Raw genomic sequence first — 14348 nt, 5'->3', positions numbered from 1 at the left:
CAAGATTTAACCGTTGACAGAGAAGGCTGAGACGTCCTTCTGAAGCTGATTCAGGTTGAGGTAATCTTTAAGGTGAAATGAAGTACCCGCTTGAACGTGCTTCGGAGGAGGAGTTCTTCAACCTAACTTGGGATTCATTGTAGGTGAGGGCAAGCTGGTCTAGGATCTGACTCAGCGATCCACAAAATAAAAATAATAAAACGCATTGAAAACGCGATGTCTGTATCTCTATAGCCCACAAAAATTTAAACACTGTCAACATCGCTCACCCTGGCCTTTTCAAGTGTTGTATAAAGTATCAAGATTGGGGATATTGTATTAGAGCAGCGTGAAGTGCAAGGAAAAAGGTCGAACGTGTTCGAATCCTAATATAGACAGGGCCTACAAAGCCATAAATCGCAATAGATTGGCATTGACAAGAGTATTGAGACTCGCAACATGTCTATTCGGAGGGTATTGAACAATGCTGAAAGTAGGCGACAAGTCGGAGAAAATGCGGTTGGGTTGCGCCTCTGATAGCTGTTGGGCTGTCAAAATGTCTCAGAAAGGTGATAGTCTGATAGACCACTCTATGTCTCTAACCACCATCTTCCCCGCCTTTTCACGCTGCAGAGGCCAACAATTCGGATTCAGTGTCGACGAAGATGATCGTCTGACCCGTCTGAAGAAAGATTATGTCACAGACGAGCAGACACGTCAAAGATTTTACAAAGTTTGAAGGATAGAGGGATGCCAGGGGTAGAGCGAGCTTATTAGAGGCGAGCACTGTTCTCCAAGCGATTTCGCCTTGCGAAACCTAAAGATCTCGAACAAATTCAGAGGCCGAAAATGAGCAATTGGACCTCGTCGTGTTGACATCCAAGGCTCCAAATTCCACGGAAACTTTCCGATAAAACTTGGTGAACGACTTGTATGTCCAGTGTCGGGCCAAGGCAAGCCTCCTTTCGGAAGCGCGAGAAAGAGAAAATGGAAGACTACGGAAATCAATCAAGGTTGGTTGTGATGGGATGATTGGATAGGCCGTGTTCCTAGAGGGTCCTTCCTCTTTCGCACTAGCCGTCGCGCGGGTTCCCACATATCTTTTTCCCAACGTTGGTCGCTACCACCTTGCCAGCTTTACGCCCAGCTTTCCCTCAACGAGCATGGTCTTTTCATGCCCAGTATCTCAGTGCTCATAACACGTATATCCAGAGAGCGCAAAAAGGACTCCTGACGAGCAAAGGCTCATCATTGGCCAGATGGCCACACAACGGTCCCCACATACCACTTCATCGATACCAGCTCAGCCAAAGAGAAGCCCTTTCTCATCGGCGCAATCCCTCATACCCCATTCAGCTCGTCGTCCATCGACCAGCAGCGTCACAAGCAACCATAGTCCCATTTCTTCTCAGGGCATCGGTGCATCACCCACAATACCGCCAACGACACCTGCAGGCTCAGGCATCCCAGCATTCCGCTCTTTACGCTCTCTCCTTCCTTTTGGTCCTGGCAGGAATGCCACTCCTAACTCCTCCGCGGCCTCGCCTAATACGTCACGTAGCCCTTTCTCTGGGTTTGGCTCCGTGCGCCGTTCAATGACAAAGGACCGCGAACGGAAGACTTCTTTGTCGAACGATGCTCTCATCATGCCCGTCATGGCTATAGGAAAACCACTGAACGACGAAGAACAGGGTGTTCGGAGGTCCGCTTCTTTGTCGAGGTTGGACAACCATCACCCCGGCGAACCGGAGAACGGTGACTTTGTCGAAGAGCTTCTTGCTCACTCTGGTGGGTACCAAATTTTTCATGAGCTAAATACGGGCGCTGACCACCTTAACCTTAGGTATGAGGATGTTACGTACTCCTTCACCAGGACCGCCACTCTCACTTGACTTGTCGACGATTATGGAGGCAGACAGTTCTGGCATATCGAAATATGTACCTGTCCTCAGTACAAACGCCACCCCAGCCGAGTCCCGTTCGTCCTCTCCTACCATTATCAACCCGAATCTCCTTCACGCCTCTTTTGCTGCTCCTCCCACAACCTCCGGTCATAGTGACCCAACCACTCCCGATACACGTAGCTCAGATGGTGACGCGGATACGTCCGCTTTGGACCTCTGCACTACCCACATCGCTACCCAAGTAATAGACGCAATGCGTGCATCAAACCACTCTGCTGATGCACAGGAGTGGCTCAACTCTGACAAAGCGATCATCATTGACGGGGACGACCATCCAGAAGTCGTTGATTCCAGTTTTAGTATGGATATAAATCTGGAATCTGTGGATCCAGCTCTTGCCGCTCTTCTGAGCCCAAATTCCGCCACAACGGCGAAACCATACATTCCTTCTCCTCAGTCATCTCCAACCACACCCAAGTCACCCTTCCGCGTGCAACGCAGTAGACAATCCTCATCCTTTCTCCCTCGTTTACGGCCTCCAAACACACCTTCACCGACGACTTCCGCCTTCCCCACCACACCTCTGTCCACAGCCATTCCGTCTTCCAGTAGCGCGGGGACGACTCCAAACGAATCACCAACAAAGGGGAAAGAGACTGCGGTCAATGGGAATAAGGGAATACACGGCTCTCCTCCTTCTTCGCCTTCCTCACCAATACGCAGGTCATCAGCACCGACTTCGTCAACGCCTGCTGCGCAAAGACGGACGATGGCCTTTGCGCACCCGCCAAAATCGTTCACCCCCTCCAGTACGTCGTCGTTTTCAGCTGCGACTGCTGTCAGGGTGTTCGGTGCAGCAGATAAGGGTGTTAGCGGCACCCCAAGTGGTAGTGGGATTGCGAAGGGAAGAGCTGGTGCTCGTACACTGAGACAAGTCATATTGGGAGGACCTGCATCAGATTCTAAAAAACCTGGTTCAGAGGCGGTGCCTTTGTCAGCACCACCGCTTATATCATTTTCTTCGCCTCCTTCTCCATCCCGTGTATCTGCGGCTCTTGGTCGGGGGTCTCTGGATTCTAGAAGGTCGCCTGTTTTGAGAGAGGCAAGGCCATCTCTGGACGTCCAACGCCCGGGGTTGGAAACCACTTCAACTCCACGTGGTTCGTTCGAGAAGCGTAGGATTGTTTCTGGGTCTATGCCTGGCAAACGCACTGGGTTGGGAGGGGGGAATTTTTATATGCCACGAGGGTCTACCTCCCCTGAGAGAGAGGACTTTGGTACAGGTGGGGAATCTTCCTCACCTTCGCCTCCTATGGGAGGAGAAGATGCAACGTCTTATTATCGACCATCCTTGGACTCTAGTAGGCCGTCGTTGGATAGTACATCCCACTCTGGCTCCGCGGCTCGGCTACGTTCGCCTTCCTTGCGGATCGAACGCAGTCACAGTGATAACAACACTGTTCATGGGAATGCCAGCAACAACCGGCTCTCACCCATGCCTTCTGCAGGACGCGTGAGGAAGCGAAGCATGAGTGTCCAAGAACGACTAGGGAGGGGGTCGAAGCTCACTGCTGATCGGGAGAGGGATAAGGGGATGATGGCAGAGTTTGGAGTGTCGAGGCCTTCGAGCAGCTTATCTATGGGTCGGAGTGCAAGTTCCCGGTTGGGTGGAGGAGGGGATGGTCCGAAAGCTGAGTGGTTGGGTCCTCGGACGGCTAAAGCTTTTCGTGCGGCTGGGTTGTTGGATTTCGAGAGGGAGAGGGAGGAAGGAAGCGATCCTTCGTCGACTGAGAAGGCGTTCGCTACCCGCGATAGGAGTGGCAGTGCGGCTACTGTTCCTTCGCCTTTGGGCAACGGGGGTGGTAGTGTGATTTCTGGAGGGCGGTTTGGTAGTTTGAGGGGAACGTCAGAGTTTGGTGGGGGCAACAGCGGCGGCAGTGGATCGGGGTTTGGGAGGAGTCACTCGAGGATGGCGCTTTCGGAGGCGGGTGGTGGGAGTGCGGGGAGGAGGGGGAGTGGAACGTTCTCTGCTTATGGTGCTGGGGGTGGGTTGTTGGAGAGCCCTACGTTTACGGTGTCGAGTGGGAGTCGGGACAGGGATACACCAAGATCGACGACGTCGACTGCGCCTACAAGCATTTCAGGGTCGTTTGGGTATCTTGGACGGGACCGTGGAGAGCGTGACCGTGATAGAGAACGGGAGAAGGAGGAAATTCGTGAGCTGCGGGATAAACATCAATTGGAGACTGGAGCTCTTCTCGGCGCTCTGTCTGATTCACAGCGGACAGTCAGGGTTCTGAGAGAAGAGAATTCGGATCTGCGAGAACGGGTGGAGCGATTGGCGGATGCAGAGGCGGAGAATGATGAGTTAAGGAGGGTTTGCAGTGAGCTGCGGCAAGAGTGCACGGATTTGAGGAGGGAGTGTGTTGAGCTGCGAAGGGAGATGAGGTTGGGGGCGACGAGGACGCCTAGTGGGTTGGGGAACAGCTGGAGCAATGCGAGCAGTAGTGGCTATCGCACTCCTGTGCCTGTTAGGCAGAAACAGGGCCCCAGCGGGCGTTTGCAGGCTCAATGGAATCGGGACCGAGATGATCAGGATAGACTGCTCACCGTCCCAACGGAAGATCAACATCCTCCGATACTGGATTTTGATGAGGAAGCGATTGAACCCGAGGACGACGATGAGGATGATGAAGAACCTCCCTCCGCCGAACCTACTTCGTTGCTTCCAGCCCAACGGAGGCTCAGCACTACTTCCTCCATCTTCCCCGTCCTTCCTCCGAACATGACCATGCTCCTTCACGAAGACGCGGCTCATCCTGGGGATCTAAGTGGCAGCAATAGAAGCAGTATGGAACAATCTCACTTCCGTTTCCCCCCTTCGTCACATAAGCAACCTCAGCCCCAACCTCATGGGTTCCGTGGCATGGATGGCGGAGGGCACACTGCGAATATGTCCATCAGCTCGGCTGCTAGCATATCGCCCACCACGGCGAACTTCTCTATGGTGACTGGTAGTCCTGGCAGTCTGTTCTTGCGCCCGGAACATGAAGTGCTGCTGGGTGAGATGGAAAGTCTTGATCTAGGCGTCAGGGGAGGAGATGGGGAGTTGGAGTCGAGGAGCCTGGATGGTTGGTGATCTCGACCTTCAAACTAAAACACTTGGGCTTAGCCGCCTAGGTTCTTTTACACATATTCTTTCGTTCTTGCTTTTCTTATTGCGGTATACTATCGGATTACATTGTGTATATTACTTTTATCATAACTCATAGTTCAGTTTGTCCTTAGTAGTCATCCTCGTTTGTCTTTTTTGGTCGCGTTCTTGCTGATGCTCTTTTTATCCCCCTTGATGTCGCGCAACTATCCCCAATGTATTATATGCTTCGCAAGGGATGGCCGAATTGATTTAAATAAAACAGTAGATCTCCAGAATACAACTACAAAAACATTTTAAATCGATACCGAGAGTCGCCGTCCAATAATAGGTCAGAAACAACAGAAATATACTTGTACAAATTTACCAATCTACCTCTTTCTTCAGCGAATACCCATTTTCTGCCGACCCAATATGCAAAAAAAGTCCCTGTGCGACAAGGGAAGACCGCAACTTGATACCAATGAGGTATGGAGGAACGCTCGACATCCGTAGCGATACCGAAGACAACGGTGATCGAACTGGTCTGGGTTTTGTGGACCTGGGGTACCATCGGGCATGTATCATTTGGCCAAGCGCTCTGACGTCAATTTTACAAGGACGATTTTTCCTTAAGCGCCAATGATATATCGAGAGTCGGATGAGATTTGGTAGAAAGATGTTCTCGCCAATGTGGGAAAGCTTTTCGAAGAGGGGAGAAAATTCTAAAGGAGAGTCCAGCACCAGAACCCGCAGGCTGGCCTTTGTCTTCAAGAATTCGATGAGATCAGGATACTGGATCCTGATTTTGAAAAGTATTAGGTTCCTGAGAAGAGGCGTATGAAGGGTGGCGGATGTCGTGGAATTCCAAGTACTGAGTTCTGACGTGCTGCCGAGGCAGAGCGTCTTCAATGATGGAAAAGAAAGACCATCAAGGATCCCCCATTCTCCGGCATACTTGAAGACAACCTTGAGGGAAATCATGGAGGGGAACACGGTATCTCCGTGGAGCAACGTAGTCCATTGATTCGTAGGATGTAGTAGATTGCTGAGGGCAAAGAATCCGTGCTGAAGATGTGGACATCGTCGGAGGAACGCCATTAACATCAAGGGCATTATCGGGACATCCACCATCGACAAGTGTGTGAGCTGGTTCCACGGCATATTGTCTAAGCTCCCGTCATATGAGTGTCGATCTGATTGAAGGTTTGAAAGCACGAGTCGTTTCAATTTATGGAGCCTGGGGAGCGGCAAGAGGCTGGGGGCATTCGACCAGCTTGTCGACTGATTATATTGGACGACGAGTCGCTCTAAAGCTGTCCCATGGTCCACAATGATGTTGAGCTGTCGCACCGCCTCTTCTATTCGAAGCACACTGAACTCCAAGTTGTGGATACGCCCCATGTACTGAAGGGGAACCCTGAACAATGGAAATGAGCTAGGGTGTGGCCCATTCTCAATCCGAAGAGATAAGGGAAGCTTTCCTGCAGACGAGAACCGCTTGCTCATGACATTGATCTCTTGAGTGACATCAGAACGATTGATCAAGAGTCGTGTCCAAAGACCTGGTGTTGACAATGCTGTCTGTTGCCAATAGGTACAGACACGACAGAACTGCAGAGGTGGGATTGAGTCATCATCGTGGACTGGAAATATTTTGCCGAGACTCGCAAGGAAAATTTCCCCCAGGATCTCTGGTGGTAAAGCGTTGATAGGACCTGGTGTAAACCTCTTACTAGTAACATCAGCCTGAGCCCTTCCTTTGCCTATCAGCATCCTGCGCGTGTCCTTCGTGAATTTTTGGAACGCTCGTGTAGATGGCGGCAGACGGGGGGTTTCCATACCTATGCTAGAAACTTGGAATGTTAGACGTAATCGTTGAGATGACTCCTCTACAGCAAGGCCACAGCATGATAAGATACAGCATTTCTATTATGTAAGTAAGCCCGCAAGTTGCCGAAGTGTAAATTCCTAATCTGGGCCGCTGGCCCAAAACGGCCCAGCCTAGCGGCCCGCAGCTCCAAAGCCGGGCCGTTGGCATCGCTGGAATTTGGCTGGAATTAAGCTGCAGGCGGTTTACCAGTTCAACGTTGTGCGCTCATTGTCGGCTGTTTTCAACCATATCGACACAGCGCATAGGTGAAATAGTGAGTTTTGAATGAGACCGGAGTAAGTAACCTTTGAGTAACCTCTGATTTTCGTCGTCGCACTTGGCATGCACAGATAGATGTTCTCTCCACAACACTCCAAGAAGAAATTTTAATACGATACTAGATATAATGTACAATTACACGAGAGATGCCAATGATATTGATGTACTACCTTCACCACTGGATTCGGGATATGACATCGGCGTTGGGCTGAGGACTGCAAAATAGAACAACGTTAAACTAGCGTTAATCTATGTTTCAGTCCCTTGGTAGTCGAAGCAATAAACAATAAGGAAAAGTCGAGCTGTATTAAAAGGCACGCACCATGACGCCGAGGGCTCAAAAACGAAGTAGACGAGAGTTTAAACCTGCTGTCAAGCGATCGAAGTGACCTTCGATCTCATGGAGGTTGGCAAGACGACATGCCCCGCTTTCTATGTGCTGAGTTAGAGCCGAGACCAATTTAAACGTCTTCTTGCACTTGGGGCACCTGAACTGGTCGGCATCATGCGCCGGCGAGTTCAAGTGCGCGGCCAAGCGATGAGGAGCCGTGAACCTCTTTTTGCATAGATAACAATCATAATACCCGGGAACGTTGAAAGACAATGTTGCCGGAATGTAATGAGTGGTGACGCTTGGAGGGGTCGACGCTTGTGGAATAAGACCGCGATTGATACAAATTTCGGGCACGATCTTCAACTGCTTCACGGCTGCCGTCACTTGATGGCGATTAATTTTATGACAGCCGGATTCGATGTGGTGAGCGAGGGCCGAAGGAGCTTTGAATGTCCTTGAACAGAAGGGGCATCCAAATATACGGTTTGCGTGGGCCGATGACGAAGAAATGTGCTAATCGACTCCTAAGGTCTCGCCGTAGTCAAAAGAAGACAACGACCAACCTGTCGAAGAGCCTGATTGGATCCAAATGATCTGGAACACCTAGCACACCGTTGATGTCTTCTACTAGCCCGGCATTCGTTGGCTCGATGAGATTTTGCACGACAATGAGATGACAGGCCTTGGGCCGAGCTAAATGTCTTGGAACAGGTTCGGCAGCCAAAACCCATCGCGCTGATGAGAGAGGGAGTGGAACAGCAGAAACCAAACGTCTGGGAATATATACTTGATTGGTGATAGAGCGCCCGTAGAGGACTGTCAGAATTCCATTTGTGTGGGCGATTGATAAGTATCGATAACGATAGACGCGCCGGATGCGACTCGGAATCCAAGATAACCATATTATGTATCCTCGCCAAAGCCATTACGGAAGGGAGTCTTTTCCAGGCAGGAGCAACCTAGAACGTTCCACCTACTATGTAGCGCCGAATACATTAGCGCATTGTGCCCTACCAAAGCGCCTTGAATATGCTGATGGACGATTAGGTGGGGACTTTTCGAGTGGCCCAGTAGTAAACCTGTTCATAAATAATTCCATATAAGAAAGATCAGCACTATTCCCAGTGAAACCTACTGGGAGGGTCTGGAAATATTGGTGAGAAAGAAACCCTGATCTGGTCACAGATTTTGTGGTTTATCTCAGCGTTGTGCCGGTTGCGCAACTTTTCTGAAGGTCGCCGACTGTCACTGACTGTGACATTTCGCAACCAAACATGACCGCGACTTTGCGGGGTGCCAGGGGTGTCCTCATATATTATGTAATGTAATTTTAGGTGTACAGTCGTGGACAAGCAAAGCCCACTAATAAAAATGGAAATTATTGATGGCTACCAAAGTGCCCAGAAAACGTGCAGATACGTTGAGGGAAGCTTCTGGCCAAATATCAGCCAAGTCTCACGAGCCGTTTTGGAGAAAATGGCCATATACAAAAATAGACCCTAAATTTTTGGCCGGACACCAAAAAGTGCCAAGAAAAATATGAAAAATAGCGGAATCGCTTCCTTTCACGGAGAACAATCTGCCCATCAAGTTTCGAAACAATTTATCGAGCGGTTCTTCTGGAAAAAATTGCCAAACATTGACCCAAATTGGGCACTTAGTCACTTTTTGATGTGACATCTATCACGGGACTAAGAAATTCCATCACACTAGGCTTTCGAAATGCAGGGAAATCCCTTTCTGATAGATTCTTTGCCCTTTCTGAGTAGCTTCCAGCCGAAGCCCAGCACAGGTACCAACTTTCGATAATTTCTGGCCGGTTTCGACCTGTTTTTCTCCTCAAATGTTGCAGTTTTTTGGTCCAAAATTTTGGCCACGCCAATTCCTCGTGGGAAAAACTTCGGAGGTACGTTTTTCGACGCATTTCGCAAATCTGAGCCAGAATCTGGAAAAATCTCAGCTCTAGATACATTATTTACCAAGATACCAAATTAGTGGGCTTTGCTTGTCCACGACTGTAGACACTTCTGAGATTTCGAGGTGGATTTGACTTTCTCACGATCTACAGTTGACTGTGAGTCTGTGACCTAAGGTCGGTGACGCAGAACAACTGTCACAGGTAGCACGCAAAATGGATTGTGGTAGATACGGAACATGACATAGAGGAATCTAGAACAGTGGTAGATACAGAATATGATGTAGGAATAACTGTGCAGCGTTAGAAGACCACGCAGTGCGATATAGCACACGCCCAGAGGTAGGACCCCATGGCACCGCGCAAAGTTGCGAACGTTTGACCGTTGACGACCTTTGGTGACTCTCTCACGATTTACGGTCGGTGACTGTGACCTCAGGTCGCCGACCCGCACAACGCTGGGTTCAACTTTATCTGTCATGCGAGTGAACACATATTAGTAATAATATTACGTAAACTCAGAATCACACCAGCCGCTCTCAGAATTTTTTGTGGCGGGGGTAAGAACTGTTGTCGCGAAAGGCAATTACTGACTCGGATTAAACGCCCTGGATCCCAACTGGATCCACTCGTGTTACGTTGGGCCCGCCCACTTGATTGGACTATTATTGTCAAACGCCGGTCAGCCCTATGAACTTGGTTCATAGCAACTATGAACCAAGGTACGACTTCACATATATCGAAGTCTGTCTACGAGAGACAGGGTCAGCCCTTCAGAGAACGCGAACGGCATTCACTCCTAGCTGGTATTCAAAAATATCCGTGAGTGCGTGAACAAAGTAAGTATAGTATAGTAAATAGTCTAAAAGTCCAAAACTACATCTCCGACATCCCAGAGTCCTTTGCAGTGGTAATCGGCCAACGCCCTCGCCTACACCGTTCGCTTTCATACCACTTGCCACGTAACCGCCGCCACCCCTCGTCCGTCATTCCTTCGCAGACATCCTCTCCATGGTCTGGTGTTGTCCCATTATGAGAGGACGAATCCCATCATGGAGATGAACGCGAGCAAACTTGACATGGTGAACTCCGATTTAACGGCATTGTTAGATTTGCTCGTTGAAGTTTGGGTGGAACTTGAATCGGCGGAACCCGTAGCGGAACCTGTGGTAGAACCGGTGGCAGAACTGGCAGAGCGCGTGGTGGAACCTTTGGTGGACGAAGACGAGCTGTTGGCTGACATTAAAAAATAAACGCTTCGTTCAAGATAAGGGATACGCACATGGTGGACGTTCCTTGAGTAATGTTGAACTGGTTCGACTGGGCCAGGATGGCGTCCAGGTTGTTGGCATCTTGAACGAGGTTAACTCGGAAGCTGCCCCCTGGGGAGGGCCACCCTCCGCTTGGGGTGTTCATGGGCGCAGAGCCCAGAGTTCCATCCACCGACGTCGCCAGAACCACTGGTTGGAAGCCTGTGATGTTCTGGCGTTTGTGTGCCACGTGGGTAGGTGATAGGGAGAATATTTCAGCAAGCACTGACCTGGTTGGTGAGTACGACGGTAAAGTTCAGTCTGTCGGTGTTGACGCGTGTCCAGGTAAGGCTGAAAATAAAGGCAGGGTGAATATATATGTTTGACAAACGGAAATTTGGACCATACAGCTGAGCACCTTGGTTAGTCCACCCTTGGTTACTGTTCGGGCTGGTAATCGAGTAGGCGAAAACGGAGGAGATGAAGGCGAGGAGGAAAAGAATGGAACGCATTGTAGCGGGAGACGGGTGTGAGGAAGGGTATGAATCCGATACGTGGGAGGTTGAGGTCAAGTTGAGGTAGAAACGTTGTTGCGTTGAAAAGTTTTTTTATCCGAGTGCACAGCCTACCGTCGACGATCGGAAACAGCATGATCGGTCCCTCGTGGCCAAATATAGCGTCATTGGGTGACTTTCCGTAACACAAATTCTCTAGATTTGAATAAATCGACGAAATCTAGGGTCCTTTGCCGGGATGCCGAGTCTTGTAAGGGTTCGACTTTGATGGAGTCCCTGGTTGGAACCCAGTTACAAACCTTAATCTATTCAGAGGGTACAGACCCCTCGAACAGATTTCAAACGCTGGAATCAACCCTGCCAAGGGGACACCTTTCCTTCCTGGGTACGATTCCTTCCCACATGGCTTAGTCAGCTCTACCTCATCCCCTACTACTCTCCTACGGCTGGGGCATTCTGCTCCCTCTCGTTGCAGTTCAAAGCCACTACAGAGTCTATTAGAAGTGTCAATGTCTTATGGCTACAAAATCCCCTCCCGGAAACTGTTGTTCCCTTTACAAACACCCTTCTTGACACCTAGCTCACTGATCCACAGCCATGTTCAGCTCAACTTGGGATTTTTTAGGCTTCACCCAGAGTGTGGTCTAATTTTACAGCGGGGTGGATGAACAATCAGTATAATAAACCCATCCACGGGCCTACACGACCTCAGAGCAGCTCAGATGGGAGGGAAGTGAGTTTGTACAAGGCAAGCAAATACATCAAATAGAATCTAATCAGTTGGCGTTACGGTTTATTCACTCCAATAAACTCTCCTGTGAAGTTCTCGTTTCAAACTCCGATAAGGGTCAAATTTATTCATTTGTATAGATTTGAGTTACGGAAAGTCACCCATTCGCAGAAATGGGTATATGGGCGGCGTTTGCGGGCAATGCCGGCATGAATGCGTTAGTGTGGTTGTATTTGGGTGCGCCCTCTGAGATCTGAGGCCTCCGGAAGAAAATCAATGATTTAATTAATCATGTCGCTCTCCTGCTAGACTACTAAGGTTCTTTCGCTATGTGGTCCTTCACTGACTTTACTAAGTACTCCTTCCACTATCCTTTCAGCTGAAGTAGCACTCCCCCGACGGCAGAGAAGGTAAGCTCATGGGAAACTCTCACTATTCGATTACGTGGATACTGACAACTTCGTGCTTCCTCAGTTGTTAAAAAGAGGTCTAAAGTGCCTGCTCAAAGAGTGGTCTCTCTGGTGTTGGCTTCACCCAGATGTCCGACCAAACGCCTATCACACCTCTGAGTGAAACCGGGGTCACTTTCGTTAAGGCCAGCACACAAGATATAGACAAAACGATGGATACCTGCATTGCGTCAGACAGTTTCGAGGAATACAACGTGGACGAGTCCGGAGAGATGGACGTGGTGAGCACATCCTCTCAGCTCCTCCACTTTTGTGCCTAATCTCCCCCGCCGAACTGGTCTTTTTCAGATTGCCGCGAATGCTGCAAATGAAAAGGCAAGCTCCTAACTCCGTCGCATTAGCTTATTTTGATGTTTCGCCGTCAGCCCGTGGACTCTCACAATGGCATCCGAGATGCCGTGAATGATTTCCTCGCTCGCTGCAATTTCTCTCTCCCCGTCACACAGTACGATCGCGATTTCCACAACTCTTGCTGCGATGTGGCCAGAGGCAAGGGTTATCCCGTAGACTCTCCTTCTCTCCAACCGTTTATCCCCGGAGGCGTCGTCATGGCCACAACCACCTACGCGCATCTCCAGAACAAATCCACTAAGATTCTAATCGCCCTGTATACCGCATTCTTGATATATATTGACGACGTCTACCAGCATGACGTGGAAGGCATCGGCTGCTTCAACGAGCGGTTCATCTCGTGCCAAGCTCAGGATGATCCTGTCCTCGATGCTTTGGGTTCTTTGCTTCGGGAATTTCATCAACACTTTGGACGAGCCGCCTCCAACATCATGATAACTTCCACTTTGAATTTTATGACCTCTTTGCTGTTGGATCACGAAACGCAGGGTATGCCGGTACGAAGAGGCTTTTGAATTTAAGATGGCTTTTGCTGATCCCCATACAGGTATCTCCGAAAGCGCTTGATTATCCCTATTTTTCCAGAGTAATGTGCGGTACCTCCGAAGCCTACTCTCTGTTTGCGTTCCCCCCCGAAATTCCCATGAAATTCTACATTCAGGTGAGCTACATAGGGGTATTTCTAATTACAGCACTTACCGACACTGCATACACAAGGCGCTTCCAGAAATAATGAAGTTTTTCAATAATGGAAAGTGAGTTAAATCAAGAAGATAAAGTTTCGTTTATTAATCCCCGTTCAGCGACATACTTTCATTTTACAAGGAAGAATTGGCTGGCGAATCAATCAACCACATCTCTAATATGGCAAAATGCCATGGGGTATCCAAAATTGAAATCCTTCGACGACTATCTGAAGAGGTGGCTACGTGTCACTCGAAATCACTTGAAATACTTTCGCCATACCAGGAGGCACTTGCTGCCTACACCAAATTTAGTCAGGGGTTTATTGTGTTTCACGCTTCACTCGCTCGTTATCGCTTGAGCGAATTGTTCTCCCACAATGCATAGCTCCGCCGCGTCCCTGGTAAGTTCCAAAATCTTCTGAATTCGCTTCTGGTCATATCAAGAATAGATTGCAACTCAGAAACGTCGTCACTCCATCATGAATGAGTGTTTTTTCTGTTACCACTTGCTCTCTTTGTGTCGGAGGCAATTCAATTGCATAACCTGCATGTTCTGCTACGGAGTAGAATTTTAGACGAATGGCCAATCTTCCTTCGTCGAGCGTCCGAATACGGACGGTGTATCGTTGGTGTAATCTGAAATTCTGGGAAGATAATGTAAAAACCGCCGTTGGAACGGACTCGTCCGTTTTCCGCCGTGTTCTTCACAAAAACACGATAAAAAGATACGGGCAGGAACCAACATATTCGCGGTCACCGTAGTCTTTGTAGGACAATCAATCCAACTCACGAGTATTTTATTGAGGTGATGTTGAATAGTTCCCTTTCATTTTGTATTTATTCGTGACTTCTCCGGAGGATGATGGATTGCGAATGTTCGACGTCGACATTTAACTCAAAAGAACCCGAAGGGAATCAATAATGAATCA

General features: G+C 49.2%; 5 protein-coding genes across 5 annotated transcripts; 2 read left to right on the top strand and 3 right to left on the bottom strand.

Annotated features, from left to right (window-relative positions):
• Positions 1-1238: 1238 nt before the first annotated feature.
• LACBIDRAFT_307636 (uncharacterized protein) lies at positions 1239-5022 on the top strand (the record flags this gene model as incomplete). Its single annotated transcript, XM_001886248.1, has 2 exons — positions 1239-1767; positions 1823-5022. 2 exons carry the CDS (start codon positions 1239-1241, stop codon positions 5020-5022), a joined length of 3729 nt encoding a protein of 1242 aa, XP_001886283.1.
• A 378-nt stretch (positions 5023-5400) lies between these two features.
• On the bottom strand, positions 5401-6858 carry LACBIDRAFT_307635 (uncharacterized protein; the record flags this gene model as incomplete). Its single annotated transcript, XM_001886162.1, has 1 exon — positions 5401-6858. The coding sequence occupies one exon, from the start codon at positions 6856-6858 to the stop codon at positions 5401-5403; it is 1458 nt and encodes a 485-aa protein (XP_001886197.1).
• Positions 6859-7505: 647 nt separating this feature from the next.
• Positions 7506-8233, bottom strand: LACBIDRAFT_307634 (uncharacterized protein; the record flags this gene model as incomplete). Its single annotated transcript, XM_001886161.1, has 2 exons — positions 7506-8015; positions 8066-8233. 2 exons carry the CDS (start codon positions 8231-8233, stop codon positions 7506-7508), a joined length of 678 nt encoding a protein of 225 aa, XP_001886196.1.
• A 1969-nt stretch (positions 8234-10202) lies between these two features.
• Positions 10203-11219, bottom strand: LACBIDRAFT_307632 (uncharacterized protein). The gene is made up of 4 exons (XM_001886160.1): positions 11076-11219; positions 10958-11018; positions 10700-10899; positions 10203-10646 (listed from the first exon to the last, which is right to left on the bottom strand). Exons 1-4 carry the CDS (start codon positions 11177-11179, stop codon positions 10448-10450), a joined length of 564 nt encoding a protein of 187 aa, XP_001886195.1. The 5' UTR covers positions 11180-11219; the 3' UTR covers positions 10203-10447.
• A 1231-nt stretch (positions 11220-12450) lies between these two features.
• LACBIDRAFT_307631 (uncharacterized protein) lies at positions 12451-13804 on the top strand (the record flags this gene model as incomplete). Its single annotated transcript, XM_001886247.1, has 6 exons — positions 12451-12603; positions 12671-12697; positions 12748-13230; positions 13281-13394; positions 13451-13488; positions 13537-13804. 6 exons carry the CDS (start codon positions 12451-12453, stop codon positions 13802-13804), a joined length of 1083 nt encoding a protein of 360 aa, XP_001886282.1.
• Between the last annotated feature and the right edge of the window lie 544 nt (positions 13805-14348).

The sequence above is a fragment of the Laccaria bicolor genome, genomic scaffold (assembly GCF_000143565.1).
Source record: "Laccaria bicolor S238N-H82 LACBIscaffold_36 genomic scaffold, whole genome shotgun sequence".
NCBI classification, from domain to species: Eukaryota; Fungi; Basidiomycota; class Agaricomycetes; order Agaricales; family Hydnangiaceae; genus Laccaria; species Laccaria bicolor.
The sequence above is the reverse complement of the archived record's forward strand: the minus strand, read 5'-3'. Positions and strand labels throughout refer to the sequence as shown.

Excerpts from the sequence above, each read along its gene's own strand:
- LACBIDRAFT_307632 (XM_001886160.1), bottom strand. The coding sequence starts at position 11,179 with ATGCGTTCCATTCTTTTCCTCCTCGCCTTCATCTCCTCCGTTTTCGCC. Across the intron at positions 10,900-10,957 it reads CCGTCGTACTCACCAACCAG|AACATCACAGGCTTCCAACC; the intron begins GTCAGTGCTTGC and ends CACAAACGCCAG. Across the intron at positions 10,647-10,699 it reads ACTCAAGGAACGTCCACCAT|CTCGTCTTCGTCCACCAAAG; the intron begins GTGCGTATCCCT and ends GTCAGCCAACAG.